Source organism: Carassius gibelio, chromosome A6 (genome assembly GCF_023724105.1).
Source record: "Carassius gibelio isolate Cgi1373 ecotype wild population from Czech Republic chromosome A6, carGib1.2-hapl.c, whole genome shotgun sequence".
In the NCBI taxonomy this organism is placed as follows: domain Eukaryota; kingdom Metazoa; phylum Chordata; class Actinopteri; order Cypriniformes; family Cyprinidae; genus Carassius; species Carassius gibelio.
In genome coordinates this window covers 9874480-9891292 of record NC_068376.1, presented here as the reverse complement: position 1 = coordinate 9891292, position 16813 = coordinate 9874480, and the positions used below count along the sequence as shown (strand labels likewise).

At 39.5% G+C, this 16813-nt stretch overlaps 1 protein-coding gene across 4 annotated transcripts in view; it reads left to right on the top strand.

Annotated features, from left to right (window-relative positions):
• The window catches only part of LOC128015449 (tensin-1-like), a 106898-nt gene extending 92269 nt beyond the window's left edge, over window positions 1-14629 (top strand). For 2 of the 4 annotated variants that reach the window (XM_052599278.1, XM_052599277.1), the window contains exons 17-34: window positions 3015-4517; window positions 5573-5650; window positions 6477-6664; window positions 6856-6931; window positions 9146-9229; window positions 9486-9512; window positions 9935-10082; window positions 10209-10852; window positions 10956-11045; window positions 11406-11531; window positions 11606-11701; window positions 11858-11935; window positions 12070-12141; window positions 12222-12251; window positions 12513-12681; window positions 12788-12856; window positions 12982-13011; window positions 13099-14629. In XM_052599278.1, the coding sequence (XP_052455238.1) occupies window positions 3015-4517; window positions 5573-5650; window positions 6477-6664; window positions 6856-6931; window positions 9146-9229; window positions 9486-9512; window positions 9935-10082; window positions 10209-10852; window positions 10956-11045; window positions 11406-11531; window positions 11606-11701; window positions 11858-11935; window positions 12070-12141; window positions 12222-12251; window positions 12513-12681; window positions 12788-12856; window positions 12982-13011; window positions 13099-13240 (3650 nt within the window). In that variant the 3' untranslated portion in view covers window positions 13241-14629. The remainder of the gene's footprint in view (window positions 1-3014; window positions 4518-5572; window positions 5651-6476; window positions 6665-6855; window positions 6932-9145; window positions 9230-9485; window positions 9513-9934; window positions 10083-10208; window positions 10853-10955; window positions 11046-11405; window positions 11532-11605; window positions 11702-11857; window positions 11936-12069; window positions 12142-12221; window positions 12252-12512; window positions 12682-12787; window positions 12857-12981; window positions 13012-13098) is intronic. The other 2 variants (XM_052599280.1, XM_052599279.1) reach the window with 2 other exon arrangements.
• Window positions 14630-16813: the final 2184 nt, after the last annotated feature.

Genomic DNA, 16813 nt, shown 5'->3' with positions numbered 1-16813 from the left:
CTACAAACTCAATTTGTGAATGTGTCATCATTACAGTACAGATATCTCATAAATCATCCCTTATTTCCTATTAAACATAAGAGTCTTTAGAGTCTTAATTATTGTCCAACTTCCCTGAAAACCCATTTGGCCTATACATTATATACAATATACAGATTGGAAACATTAATCTAAAAAAATAATAATAAAAAAATCAAAATGAAATATAGTTATTTTATCACACTTTCCGATGTTTAACAAAATACTTACAAAATTACATGCATGCGCAGTATCATCAGTTCATCGGTTCTCAATTCGGACGCGTCCGACAGAAACGATTCTCGGTTGAGTGTACTGGTGATCCGAAAACCGAAGCAACCGGTTCTTGACTCGAGAACGAGAATCAGCTCATTGGTTCTCAAATCGGACGTGTCCGACAGAAACGATTCTCGGTTGAGTGTACTGGTGATCCGAAAACCGAAGCAACCGGTTCTTGACTCGAGAACGAGAACTGCTCCAGCAGTGGGCGTGTTCGTTCATTATCTGGCTCGGCTCAGTGTTCATCTTCAGTTCGGTCTTCACAGCATTTCATTCAGTGTACTGTTTGAGTAAATGGATTACCCCGGGATATTGGTTTATTCTGACTCAGAGGGAGTGTTAATCACGTTAAAAAAGTTAGCAGCTTAATTAATTTGTGTATTTATGCTTATTGGAGACGTGAACCATTTCAAACGATTCAGTTCGATTTGGTGAACTGGTTCAACCGGTTCACTAAGAAGAACCGGTTAAATTGAATGATTCGTTCACGAATCGGCCATCACTAGTCTTACAGAGCAGCAGCTGGATCGCTTTGTGACTTCATGTTGAATATAGCCCACCCCCACCCCATCTGTTTTAACTTTTACAGTAACTTGTCTCTTGTGCTTTCTCATGTCATTGGCATTTCTGTCAGCTTACCATTCCCCTGTTTCATTTCTGTAAATTGTCATAATACACTCACCACAAATGTATGCCTGTCTATCTGTCTGTCAGCCTTTCTGTCAGTTAGCTATTCTATATTTCTGCCTAGGAATTTTTTTTTTTTTTTTTTTTTTTACTCTTTTATCCTTGAGTTATTTATTAGAATACCATTATCTTTTACTCTCCTTTTATAAATTTGGCCAGTACAACATGATTGTGTTATGTTGAACTGCAGTGGCCCTTTGCCTCTTCTCTCTCTGGACCAACACTTTGGCATGATTTACCCATGATATCATTCACTTGGCCCTAAGCCAACACCATGGCTGTTGCTAGACAGACTTGGTAAAACTTGGTCATCATCATGGAAGGCAGGTTTGTGCATATTACCTGAACCCCAAAGAACAATCAATCATTAGTTACACAATACTGCTTAGGTTTAAGTTACATATCTTAACTTGTTATTTTCCAGTTTATAGCATACGCTTCTTTACCAAGGCTGTGTGCCAATTACCAGGACTGGGAGATGAGAATACACAACACACTGATAATTGGGCAATTATGCTGTCTCATTTTCCTTGGCTCAAACCTGTAACCATTGTTCTAGTCTGTTAGCCCATTAGACCTCCACTTTTAATGATTTATTTTTTGAGGTGGGGGAGGTTAAGGATTTTGCACTACAAGACTTAACCAAACTATTAAAGGGGTCCTATGATGCGATTTCAACTTTTCCTTTCTCTTTGGAGTGTTGCAAGCTCTTGGTGCATAAAGATGATCTGTAAAGTTGCAAAGACTAAGGTCTCAAATCCAAAGAGATATTTTATATAAAAGTTAAGAGTCAACCACGCCTAACTAAAATGGCTCTTTCTAACACGCCCCCAACATGTCTACATCATGATGTGGGAAGATTTGCATAACACCGCCCAAATGTTCATGCAAAGAAATAAGGCATATTGTTTATTCTGACTGATGCTGTGTGTTTCCTTGTGAAAGCGAAACTACTTTGTTTGGTCTTCCAAAACAGGACACAACTAGAAATCAGTGGTTAAGCTGTATTTACAACACTGTTCCAGAATAGTTTAACCTAAAAATTCAGATGTGTGGAGTGAATTTTATGGAGGACTGTTTCCTGATCCTGGAAGAGTAGACTACGGTCTGTAAGTACATTGTCATATGTAAAGGATTTCCCACTGATGATTCAAATGCAAGTTTTGAGCAGTGTAGAGTAGCACTTGTTGTTTGTCATTTCTCCGATCAAATGCAGACATGGTTTTATGTTTACATGGCACCATGCAATGCAATGGGTAAAAAGACATTATAAGAGATCATGTCAACCATAACACAGTTCATGCACGGAGCTCACTTCTAATGAGCTGATTAACAGAATCAGCTGTGTTAACAAAGTAAAACATACAAAATATGCAGAGCTGGGGGGTGTGAGGACTGGAATTGAGAATCGCTGTTATAGTCAATATAATCCATAATTATGTAAATACGCGTCATAATCACAGATGAATCGCATGCGGTTATGAACTCGATATTGCATAGCTTGTCAGCGAGCTACGACTCTGTATATTAAGTGCCGCTCCGTTTCAAAGCAGATGATGGACATTTACTGCTAATCACAGAACCGGCTTTACTGATGAGACACGCATGACAATCACATGTAATTTATCATGCAGCCCTAATATATATTAAAATATATATATAATGAAAAAAATGAAGAACTGTGTGACTGAAGGACTTTTTTGAAAGACATTAACATTTTGAAGGACTGTGTGTGAATTCCATTGACAGAAAATGATATATTTATTTTTTATTTCATTGATTTTTAGTTAATAACGAATTAAACTTGGCATCCATTGTCAAAGCTATCATATGACTTCAGATAAGATACTAAATGTAGAGGATGTGTCATACATTCCATTTTAAGAATATTGCACAATTTCATAAGGGTGAGCAAGTGATTTCATAAGTTTCATTTTTGATGGAAATGAAAAAAATATAGAGATTAAAATAGTTATAATATAGTTATAATAAATTTATAACCTCTTTTTTACAATTTGCTCATTCTCAAGGTCCAGTAGATGGCAGCCTTTACTTCCGGGTTCAGAAGAAAGACTCTCTTGAGGGAACTGTGTCTCCCGATGGTGCTTATTCAACTGACCATGCTCCTCCTGTAGTTGAACATGCACTTCCTCTTCCGGTTGCCAACCATCCACTACCAGACCACGCCCTTTCTGTCAGCAGTGACTCAGGAAACTCTACTGCTTCTGTTAAGACAGACCGCACAGATGATGCTCAACAGTCTTTGTCATCCTCAGGGCCTGTGAGCCAAGCTCCCCCTGAGACTGCAATTAGTCCTTGTGAGAACCGAGAGTTGGAACAGCTTCTGAGTGGGTCAGAGGGATCACCACTTCTCCTTCATCAGAATTTCCTCTCTTTTGCCAACTCAAGCCCAGGGGTTGGAGTGCGGCACCTTGTGCCTGCCCAGGTCCACGTGAATGGACAAGCAGGTGCTGAGCAAGAAACTGACATTATTGACGATGAGTTACCAGAAAGCCAGGTGGGAGATAACAGTGTAGGCAGCCTTGGCACATTCTCCTTTGAGGGTCAAGATACACCAGCTGACAGCGAACCAGTCACTGAGTCCACAGTAGTAGAAGTAGACAGGCAACTTGGGAATTTCCTAGAGAGGAGGCCTAAAAAGGAGATGCCTGTGCACCAGCTCCGAGGGTCGTCATCGGCACATGGACTGATAGAGTACAATGGGCAGAATGAAGGAATGTATCGCTCGCAGTCATATGGTGGCATTATGCTGGATGGAGGACTTCAGTACTTGCCACAAGCTCCTGAACGTAACACCAGCAGCCGAGAGGCAGTGCAAAGAGGGCTCAGTGCTTGGCATCAATATGGTCTTGTGGATGACCCCTTCTTTGGCTCAGATGGTGCCCTTCCACACTTCCCAACTTGTGGAGGTGGATCACAGCAGGATGTAGAACAGTCTATAGATGCCCTAAACATGCTCATGCTTGACTTGGAGCCTTCACATACACCATTTCCCAAATCTCAGAGTGCTCCTGCAGGTGAGAATATCTCAGCTTTCCAACCACCCTTTGCCCATACACTAATCAGACCTTCTTACCAGGCTGACCAGGCCATCTATAGTGTCACTGGTGGCCCACCTCTCTCTTCCTCTGCCAGTTTTGGACAGTCCTCACAAAGATCATCACCTGCTTACCCCATGACTCCACTATCTGAGCATCATCAGAGGGCTTACCAGTCCCCTCAGGCCCTTTCACCTATCTATCAGCAAGATCCCTACAGTATCCGTGGAGGTTCAGGCACAACACCATCCCCAACTTTACCACTCCCATCTCCAATCAAGCCCCAGTTTGTCTACCCAGGAAGCAGCGAGGTGTCTTACTCTCCAGACCTTCAGGGTACATTCCCAGTTGCTCAAAAAAGCCACAGCACATCGTCATCTCCACTCCCCCCAGTTTCCATTGCAAAAGAACCTGAACCAAAGTCTGAGGAGGAGATACTAAACCTTGATGGACTTGTGGCCCACCGTGTGGCAGGTGAGGGAGAAAGAAATTGGGGTCGGAGTACATAGCTTTTGCTGCATATATAAGATGACTGAAACTGAAAATGTGTCCACTAGAATCTGTAAAAAAAAATCTATAGATTATGTGATTATGTGTGGTTTTGCCTTTGTATTTTTGAGAAAGCTATAAAAACTGAAGAAAAAAAATGATAAGCTAAAGCTGGCATAGATTTATTATGGTTCATTATTAAAGTTTGTAAGTGACAGCATGATGGATAAACAGGATATCACTCTACCCAGCCTCATTTTCATGTCATTAGAACATGTAGTTTAGTTAAGCCTGCTTAAGGCTTCATTTAACAGTCTCATACAAAGTGCAGCATCTTACTGTATATTAATCCATATTTGACAAAAAAAAAAAAAAAACACAATACACCAAGGCCTGGTAACATAATGGAGCCATATTATCTCTCTATCTCTCTATCTATCACTCATATCTTGTTTTAGTCCTGTAGGAGATCAAACATAAACAATGGAAAAATTCCCTGCAAGTATGTCCCACTGCATAGATAAACAATGAAGACATGTTCTAATACTGAGCTATAAAGCTGACCTACACATTTAAGATTGATGAAAGAAGATTATAGAGGTGTCATCATATCTCATGTTGATATTGTGTATTCCTGGCAGACACTCACACTGTCCACTGTGTAGGAGTGAATAGCTGCAGCGATGTAAGTCAGCAATGAGACTGTTGTGTCTCTAGTGCTTTTTAGTACCACTAGTAGACCACTATATAATTTTGGGTACTTGATTATTTACTCACATATGGAAAGTCATGTACAATCATACAAACTTATTTTAGTAAACAGTACAGTTTGTAATCTAGCACAGTATTTTAAAGAAAAATGTTGAGACCATAGAAAGTAGGATTCATATTCACCCTTCCTTCATTATTGTTTTTCCTCCCATTTCTGTCTATCTCTGCTGTGGTATATGGATCACCCGTCACACCACTGATTCCCGACCTGCACCTTCATACTCCTCCTCCTCTTCTGCTTCAACCCATTCCATCATTCCTCAACCCAGAGTACAACGCCCGCATCCGGGGCATCTCCAAGAACATGTCCTTCCAGCCTGAACATCATCGTTCCTATTCCTTTTCTGGTTTGTCCCCCTTCCTCCACCCCTTTCTGTTCTCTTTCAACATCTCTGTCATCTTATTCTGCCTGGTTGTATTTTTTATTTTATTTTTCTTCAGGCAAATCACTGAATGTATGCAGGAAAATATAGTGAACCTTTAAGTGTAAAACATTTTGTCAGAATTATTATTATTATTATTATTATTATTATTATTATTATTTTGTCTATTGGGTCATTATTATTTGGATCCCAGCAAATCAAAGTCATCAAGAATATCACATTTTGGGATATAACATTTAACAATATGTATGTCACAGATTATTTCAATTTTATAGCATTGGAATCCTTAGGTCAAGCTGAAAACAAATTTGTATATGATTTCACGACCGTCTTTCACCATATTGGATTTTGGCAAAAACTTTTATGTATTTTTCTTGGCTGTTTGCACTGAACTGAATGAACATGATGTAAGAAGAGTCTCAATATCAATAATCATAAGTTTATTATTATGATATTATATTAATAATAAGTTTAAATTCAACATGGATGTTAATAATATTCTTTTTAGTTAAAAGACTATAACTTTTGAATGCAATCAGCTATTATCACAAATGTACACATACTGTATATAAGGTTCGAATCTGAGGAGGTTTCAGTCATCAAAAACATACTGTAGCCACTAGAGGCCAAATGAATGATGTAGGACTTAACCTATTTAAGTAAAACAGCTATCATTCTTGATATAATCCTTAATCTAATGAAATGTAAGATATTTGGCTGAAAAGATAAAATTGTAGCCTTCTGACATATAAACTTAATTTGCTTTAAGAACTGTTTTCCATGTTTTCAGAATCACATTCACGTACAGTAACCCCAGATGAAGCCATGCCAACTATGCGCAGGCGAACCACCAGTGAAAGCCAGTACCTCAGCAGCCAAACTGAAAGTGCAGTCCACGGGGTGTGTTCACCCTTGAAACCTCTATCGCCAGACTTTGCCAACACAATTGCAATGAACCCAGGTGGACAACCCATGGAGGTATATAATAATGGATAAATTGTGGAAATAGATGTTTCACTTTATCATTGTGTATAACACTGATATGTTTTAAAATACATTATCGTAATGTGTTTTTACTTCTCTTAGTTGTATTACTGTATATAGCATTTATTGGGTATTGCTATATATTATACCTTAATATTTTGTTATCCTATCTGTTTCCCTTTCAGAAAACTGTGCATAGCTACAGGGAATCCTTTGAGGAGAAGGAATCAGCTCCTTTTAATCCTACCCACAGTAATGCTGGTGAGACACATCCCCTGACCCCTACCTTTTCTGTATAACCCAAAACCTTGCCACAGACCCCTTATTTGAACCTCTGTATGTTTAGCCTCCCTGCAGAAAGAGTGATCCCTGTTCAGTCATTATTTCAGTCATAACGATTCAAAACATTGGTGTTAATATACAACAAAATTTCATACAGTTACAATTCTGTCATGACATTAGGTAAGAAAAGTAAAGCTTAATCAAACAAATATGCATTGAATACAGAACTTGCATAGATTTTTTTTTTACAAAGAACTATCATATGATGTGACAGGACAGACTGCAAGTGAAAAATTATTCTGTGGCAAGGTTAGTCTGAATTCATAATGCTTAAAGTGCATAATCTTTGACAGTACATAGTAATACCTGATGCCGTAACTACCTTTCATATAACTTAAATACTTTACATATGGGTCTTGCACTAGCGGCGGCAGGATTTTTATTGTAGCTGGGCCTCCAGAAAACTGGATGGGCCAGTTAAAATAAAACGTCCCTAGGTTACGTATGTAACCCTAGTTCCTCGAGGGAATGAGACGCTGCGTTGAGCGCTTTTGGGGAACGCCTTTGGCAAGAACAACTCTGAATATCGTGTGCAATCAGTTCAATGGAAGAGCGTGCCGTCACGGACGGGGTGACGTAGCGACCAGGAAGCTATAAAGGCACGTGCCACACAGCTGGCTTCAGCTTCGAGTAGGGAAGCAAGCGCAGGCAGGGGTGCCGGGAGTATAGCTCGGCGACGCAGCGTCTCGTTCCCTCGAGGAACTAGGGTTACATACGTAACCTAGGGACGTTCCTCTTCAGGAACTCGAGCTGCGTCGAGCGCTTTTGGGGAACGATGTGCCAACGCTGCCAGACTACCAAGCCCCTGCCTAGTGTGTATCCGAAGAGCACAGATTAGGACGAGAGGACAGAAGAGCCAGGAGCGGCTCGCATATCGAGATTGTAAAATCTGGCGAATGTAGAGGGCGTGGACCACCCTGCTGCGTTGCAGATGTCCAAGAGGGACACACCTGCTAAAAAGGCCTTAGAGGCAGCCATACTCCGCGTAGAGTGAGCCTTGGCTCCCAAAGGAAGGGGAAGACCAGAGGACTCATAGGAGACGTTGATAGCCTCGACTATCCAACGACTAAGGGTCTGCTTAGAGGCAGGAGAACCCTTTTTAGGAGGACCGTAGCATACAAGCAATTGGTCAGACTTTCTCCACAGGGCAGCTCTGTGGATGTATGCGTCCAATGCTCGCACTGGACTCATACAATTTAGTTTTCCTGGTCTGGCTCCCGAAAGGGAGGAGGACAGAAGGCCTGCAGTACGACAGGTTGGAGGTGGTTGTCTGGGCCTGAGATACCGCTCATCGAGTTTACTTCTCTGCGGTTCATGTTTTTTCTCTGGGGGCCAGTCTATTTTTAACTTCTCAACTGCGCGAGTAACCACCTCCAGCAGCTCCTCATACTGGGGCGAAAGGGGTGGCGAATCCCTACCAACTGTCTCCACATCCACCTCATCAGACGAAGAGAGGTGGAGTGTCGGCCCTGGGGGGAAGGAACCGACGAGCGTGCTTACGATCCCAGGGTTTGGGCGCCGGATCTAGCAGATGAGAAAGGGTGATAAGGACTGGCCCGTCTCCATTCCCTCTGCCAGATCCCACGAGTGCAGCAGCCGCTCTGCCTCAGCAGACGCTAGAGAAGGCTCCCTCCTCGAAGTGAGCCCTCCGGGATCGAAGCGTCCGCATTGGCAATCGTTCAAAATGCGGACAGCTTCGACCCCAGGCAAACCACGCATAAATCATGTGTGTCTCCAGCCGTGATGTAGCGCTGGCATGGAGGAACACACAGTTTATAGCGCGATTTGGTTTCGCCCTTCAAATGTCTGGTCTTTGCTTTAGACTTTAGGCATCTTAGTCTAATGATACTGAACAGACAACAGTAAATAAGACTTACAAGACAGACTTATGAACATGCACACACAGAGCACTTGCTGAAAGACGCGAAGCTGAAGCCAGCTGCGTGGCACGTGCCTTCCTGGACGCTACGTCACCCCGTCCGTGACGTCACGCTCTTCCATTGAACTGATTGCACACGATATTCAGAGTTGTTCTTGCCAAAGGCGTTCCCCAAAAGTGCTCGACGCAGCTCAAGTTCCCGAAGAGGAACTGAATGCTTGAACCTAACAATTAAAGTATTTTTGTTTAAATAGGCCATTCTGGTCAGGCCGCTCTTTCAGCCACAGTTCTGAAGGCACAGAACCCTACAGAAGCTCTGGTACAACAAAGCAGTTCAGGTGAGTACCTATAAAAGCCAAATAGTCCACTGTCCAATTATGAACATTTTCTAAATTTTGTCATCATTTAATAAGTAGACTACTTGATTAATTATCCGTTACATGGCCAGTAGTGTTCAGAAATACCCCTTTCGCTATTTTCTGTCACTGTCCTCCTGCTGTGCTTTCCCATCACATTCACATTTTTATTATTCTCTTCTCCTTTTAAAAACTGTCATTGCTCCTCTTTCTCCTTTTTTACACCTGCTGCTATCAGATTCTGATTCTAGTGATGATATAGAAGGTAAGAGTATTTTGAAATGACAGTGGAAATCCTTACAATGATATGTTCATTATCTCCAAGAATGCTACACTCTCCTTCCTGTACACATTCACTCCTGTTAACTCCTGCAAGCCCTCTTGTATACAGTATAAGGGTTTTATTGAAATTGTATTTCAGTATTATAGTGTCAACAATATTGTGCCAAAAGGCTCTGCTCTGTAGCTCTTGAAGTTTTAAATGTCCTATTTTAATGTCATGTGGAATACAATTATACTTAGCTTTCCAAGATCAGCCATATTGCCTGCCTAACATTTTACATTTTGTTTTAAAACATGCAATTTTGAACTCATCCTAAAGCTTTCATTATATCAACCCCAAATTTGTGTCATATGATGTTGAGGCAGTGGCAGTGCAAACTCATACACAGTTTTTTTTTCTTAAAGAGCAACATGGTTTTGTGGGAACAGGAGTCAGAGGAAGAGGATTGATTTCTCCTTTGCAGCATCAGTACTCTCCTGCTTTTGAAAGACCAGTTCCTACTGCCCACACTTTCAACCCACCTCAAGCAGTTAACAGTCCTTGTTATGATAGGTAAGTGTCATCTGAACACTGTCCCTTTTTTCAAAATGTAAAATATATGTATTTGTTTGGGTGAAAGTATATGATTAATTTTATATGCTTAAACCTTCTCTGTTTTATCTGTTTGCTCTCTAACAGTTTGGGAAGGCAGTCTGCCTTTGCATCATTTCCATCTGAGCCTGTCCGGGCTCCTCTCTTCCTAGATACCTTTACTTACCTTAACCCCGATGAGGCCACTGTTAACATTGTGGGTGTTCATCACATCCCAGGTAGCCCGAACACACTCCACCGTACAGTTGCCACCAATACACCCCCAAGCCCTGCCCTTCAACGTAGGTTTGGTGGTCCTAGTAGCCCTGCTATGGGGCGACGTCTACCAACAGCCATTGGCGGCAGTGAACCAACCACTCCCAACAGCCCTCTTTTGAGTCGCAGTGGCAAGTTCATCCCGCCAAGCCCTGTGATAGACCGCCACCACTCACCTGCTTCAATTGCCTCTAGCCCAGAACACAAAACCCCACCTAGGTGTCGGGCCACTCCAGTTGAGAGACATTGGGCAGAGTCCATGCAAAGCACCAATTATTTGGTTCAGTCTGGCCTAGCTACTCCTTCATTTCACCTAGAGCAATCCTGTAGCCCCTCACTGTTCTTGCCCCTGGACATAACTGTGGGATCCATTGCAGAGAATTCTAAAAGTGTTCCAACAGAGAGCATCAAAAGTAGGAAAGCACCCACTCCTACACAAGTGTCGCCACAAGAAGCTGCGATTGGCTCAATATATGGTAAGATAAGAACTGCAGCTAGAAATCTTGAAAATAAATTCACTAATGAAGCAGATGTGTGTAATTATTTTATTTTATTAATTATTTATTTTCTTTTTTTTAGCTGATGGACCTCCAGATATTAGAATCAATATCAAATTTGTACAAGATACATCCAAATTTTGGTACAAACCAGAAATCTCAAGGGAACAAGGTGAGAGATCTGATGCCAGTTTACACTCTTGGTTTTCTCTGAATCTGTGTAGTGTGGAGCCAAACCCATCTATCATAGGGCAAGCCATATCACAACACCATTGTGAACATTAATGTGGTTGCTGTGTTTTGCCTTTATATAGATTAGACATGTGCCAGTATTTGGTAATGTGATATATCAGTGTAATGAATATGCACAATATTGTTACTGTGCGGGCACTTCTAAATACCGTGAATAATTATATATTATAAATTATTCAGAATTTGGAATGCATTTTATGAATACTTTTCCCATTTAATTTTTAATACTTAATACTTTTCCCAAATGTAATTGATACATTTAATCTTTTATGTTTTTTAGCCATCTGTGTTCTTAAAGATCGTGAACCAGGAGCATTTGTCATTCGAGACAGTAACTCATTCAGAGGAGCATATGGCTTGGCCATGAAAGTAGCCTCTCCCCCTCCAATGGTGCAGCAGAAGAAAGGTAACTGCATGCATCACACAAATCAACACAGAACAGAACTTCATCCTCATTTATCTTTTGTTCTTACTTTGAAGTTGGAGACATCACAAATGAATTGGTACGACACTTCCTGATTGAAACCTGTGCCAAGGGTGTGAGACTTAAGGGTTGCCCAAACGAGCCATACTTTGGTAAGAATGAATTTCAGTGGTGATGCGTTTTATTTTTTGTCTGCTGTGTATTGTACTGACTTAAATTGGTACCTTTTGAATAGTAGTCTGTAGTCTTCCACCTATCAGCTTGTTTGTGTGCTATAACCTGTACTTTGTGTGTGTATGTGTTTACAGGGTGTCTTTCTGCTCTCGTTTATCAACACGCCATCACACCTCTGGCCCTTCCATGCAAGCTTATGATCCCTACAAGAGGTGAGAATGAAATTATCACCCAGTTCCTGTAACCCCTGTAACTGACTTCTTGTTAATAGATGGCATTTTTGTTTGTATTCCTCAATCATTGACTGACCTGTACTTGTCTCCATGTCTGATCTTTTTGTGAACAGATCCAAATGAAGAGGCCTTGGAGTTAGCCACTCCAACAAGTTCAACTATGGATTTATTAAAGCAGGGAACAGGTGAGTCTCTCGTTTCCCTCATTGCCCTTTGTAAATATAATTTGTATCCTAATTTCTTCTCAATTTTTCTACCACTTCAGGACCTCCTAAACCTACTGAAGATTTTTATGGTAAATATGACACATCATCTCTTAGCTAGCATTTGTGTCACTGTTTGCATGCTAGTTTTATAGTAACTTCTGCCTATGAAAATCAATTACTCTCACCATGTGCACATGAAACCAGTCCATAAAAGTATATTTTATCTAAAATAATAGTTATGACGTCCTTTTTTCATGTCATTCCTTTTACATGGTATTGTTTTGGTGTTATTTGACACAAAAAAGTTTCAATGCAACCTCAATTTCACACTTACTTTATCTCTCTCCCAGCATGTAATGTTTTGTACATAAACTCTGTGGATATGGAGTCACTGACTGGTCCACAGGCTGTGGCCAAAGCCATCACTGAAACACTTGCTGCCAAATCCTCTCCTACAGCAACCATTATCCACTTCAAAGTGTCCACACAGGGCATCACACTCACTGACAATCAGAGGAAGTGAGTGGATTTTATGTTTAAGTACATTTTACATAGCCAATGATTAAGTGTTGTCTTTAATCAATCTTGTGTGACCTTGGAATAACAAAACGTAATTTTCCTTTAGAATTTTTTTCCGTCGTTATTACCCGATGAACATGATCACTTACTGCAATTTGGACCCACAAGACAGAAAGTGAATATTTTGTTTAAGTATTTCAGTTGGCTTTTCTGCATGGCCCATGTACTACATTTCATGCATTTAGAAATATAATTCTACATTAAATTTAGCATGGGCCTCATATCCCATTGTTTTCACAGGTGGAATAAAGCAGAGGGTGGTGTAGCAAAGTGAGTATACCAAATATCAATGACAATTATTTTGTTATGCACTATAAAAAAATAACTAATAAGACTTTACTCTGGTTTATAATGCAGACTTTTTGGGTTAGTGGCTCGAAAACAAGGAAGCACAACTGATAATGTGAGTCATCTGTTTGCTGAGCTGGAACCCACCCAGCCTGCTTCAACCATTGTCCATTCTGTCTGCAAATTCATGCTGAACATCCAGAAACTTTGAGTGACCACCTAGCAACCATCTTGTTTTCCCCACAAGTTTGAATTTTCTCACCAAAGAGGATTCGGTTATACTTATCTTATTTTTCCAGAGTGGATTATTCTTTTTACATACATTATTACTTTATTTCATGTTTATTAACTCTGGTGGTCAGGCTCTTACTCTTTCTTTTTGAAGATTTGAAAATGATGCTGTTTTAAGGTGAGTCTCTTGCTGAAAATAAGCAGATAAAGAATATGTCAGGGTTAAAGTTCTGCAGTAAGTGTAAATGACAGGGATAAATGTTGTCCCTCTGGCCTTCTTCATTAGGAGGCAGGACTTTACAATATATAACAAATAATAAAATACAAATAATATGCCAACATTGTGAATGAACAACCAAAGGTAGAGTTCAGGAAACAAAATGTCTGAAAATTATTTCCTTTTTATTTTATAAAAAAAAAGAGAAAAGAAACAAAAAGAAAAGTTCAGACAAGTCAAAAACTCAAAATTCTTCTTTCTGTGTCCTCCTATGAAAAGTATGAAGAATCCATCGTGCATGTTTGCTTGTGAGAATTACAAGAGTAAGTTATTTTCTCTCTGAATTCAGAGAACTTTAGTTTGCTCTGCTGTTACTCAGAAAAGCATTGAGCAAAATTCAGCTTTTCACTTCGAATAACAGACCAAATCTGTAAAAATAAATGAAAATTAATAAATATGGGTATGAGTGTGAGTGTGAGTGTGTGGTTGGGTGTGAGTGTGTGGTCTAAAAAAATGGCAGAATACACCATGCCAAATTGATCACCACATGAAGACATGCTACACTTGCCTGTGGAACTAGCAACTACACTGCAGTCACTGGAAACTTTACGTTGAAATTCCGTATTCATATGGACAGTAAAAAACACACTGGCTCTACCCACAAATATCAAATAATACGTGCTGGGTAGTAGATGTTTAGCTTTTACTGAACTGTGCTCAACATCCCATTCACAGCTTTGCCTCAGTCAGTGACTGCAAGTGCATGGGTAGGTCCATTTTGTACTTGTCTTTAAAATGTATTATGACAAACCATGACATTTAATGAATATTTATTTTTGCTGCAATATTACTCATGGGTAACTAATGTCTAAAAAGAGTGTATACTTTACAGAAAAAAAAACTTGACTTAAAAGGTAAAAATTAATTATTTTAGCTAAAATATCAAAATCAGGTTTTGAGAAGCTCTTGATGTAAAATGTATGTTACCGTTTTTGTCTTTATTTAAATGTGTGTTCACTGTGTCACTGTGTTAGACGATTTAGAATGAAAAGGCATGAATGTGGAAGAAACTGAAAAAAAAAACAATATATGTATAGAAATTTGCCATGAGTGCTGTAATTATGTGTGTGATTAAAATAGCTACTGGATTTATATGGATTATGTCATTGATCAAAGGAAGGTCAGCTATTTGCTGTTTTTTTGTGGAAATGTAAAAGAGGCAATGTAACAATATGTTTACAAAAAGTATATAGAATTTCATGGAACGCACTCTCCATCCTGTCGTTGACTAGGTTGTTATAGCAGGTTAATTTCTCTGTTCACCATCATTAAGTGCTTTATCAATCATAGATGGGGCAAAAGAGATTGAATAAAAAGAAAAAAAGAAAAATAAATTAGTAACTGACAGGATGAAAAGTGTATTATTACAGATTTCTGTATAACAAGAGGCAAAGGTGGTACACTTAAACTCTGAATTAAGTAAGTCATTAGTAGAAAGTCAAAGCAGTTGACCTAAAATGTGTTAGCAGTGCAATACTTCCTGTAAGGTTTTACTGTTTTCAGATGTGAGTTCTGGAGCTGCAACACGTCCGTGGATGAAATTAGAGAAACTGTGGTTTACAGTCAATTTTGTCAATTTTCAAATGATCAGAAGGGAGCAACTTGACAAACCATGTGCAGGTGAAAAAAAAATAAAAAATAAAATGTGAACCATTGTTAAATGGTGATCATCTTGAAATATATTGAAAGAGATGTTCGGTATCTTGTGCTGCTGTGATTTTGTGTTATTACAATAATAATAATAATTGGTTTGTGGTGCTGTATAAGTTTCTCAGCAGATGGCAGTGTTTCAAATTAAGGACCACATTAAGTGACAAACATCAAAACACAGCATTAAATTCAGCAAAGGAGAAAATATTTTAGTTCCACACTGAACCCACAGCACAATCTTTGTAACCACCCTCTAATCCCACACCACAGACTGATTCAACAGGTGACTTAATCAGAGTTTAAACAATGACTACCCTCCATCATGATGCTGAGTGCAAGGACAGCTATGAGAGTCATATATAAGTGCTTAGATTCAAGTCAGATAAACAGGTCTGTAAGTAGCTCAAACTGAATGCCAAAAATATGACCTCATGCCGTTCTGCTTCTTCTTCTGCTGCTGCTTCTCTCAAAATGGATAGATCTGGCTGACAGTGTAAATTCAATCATCACTATCTAAGCCCCTTTCATACTGACTGGAATTTTCCATGAAAAACATTCCATGGAAAACATAATTTTTACATATCTGAAAATAATGAATTGATTTATAATTATATATTTTTAGGGGATGCAACCTCACCTAGTAGAGAAATAATTCACTATATTAGTAAATTAATTTTGCTTCGCTATTCTCCAGCTTGGGTCAGTTGTATTTCAGTATGACAAATGCACAAAAAAAAAAGTTCTGGTGTGGAAAATCTTCATTGGCAAAGTACTGTATAAATTTGAACCCCATTGCACCTTCAGGATCAACTGGACCTCACTGGTGTTCTGTCAGAATGAGAGTTTTTATTCATGTTCTCATTTTCCATAATGTACTTTAATGGTAAGATTTTCCAGGAAGATGCCAGCTGTTAAAGCTTAAAAGGGAGGAATACATGGTTTGTTTGCCTTCCTTTCGAGATTAAATGTTCAACAAGACACATAAGGCAAACACTGTTTGATGACGGTAGTCCTATGTGGTTTAATATTGATCATCTTGTTAAATATCTCAGATTTTGTTAGCAAAATATTTTAGTTTTTAATTCTCCTGATGCTAGAGGTTTAACCTGTTAATTCGTTAATGTTTTTAAAGATTAAATAAACTTTTCCTCCCTTCATTTGAAAGCTGCTTGGGAAGAAGATCTAGGAATTCAGATTACCGAGACTGACTGGGATAGATGCCTTTCATCTGTTTAGTCATGTTCTATAAATTCGAGACATCATCTTATTCAATACAAGGTTTTACACAGAATTCACTATTCTAAAACCAAGCTCCGCAAATTCTATCCTTCTGTCTCCCCCATATGTGACAAGTGTAAAGTTGCTGAGGGTACCCTGGCACATCTTTTCTGGTTCTGTTTACAAATTCAGAGTTTTTGGACAGAAATATTCCAGTTCTTTGCCAAGGTCTGTAACTGTGTTTTACTCCCTGACCCAATGATAGCAATTTTTGGTCGGTCAAATTTGCTTGAGTCTCTCAGCCCAAAGGTATGATTGAGTCTCTCAGCCTGTCCATTATGGTATGATTGTAACTAAGAAATTTATTCTGCTTTTTTGTGGAAATGCTAGGCCTCTTTTTTCTGACTG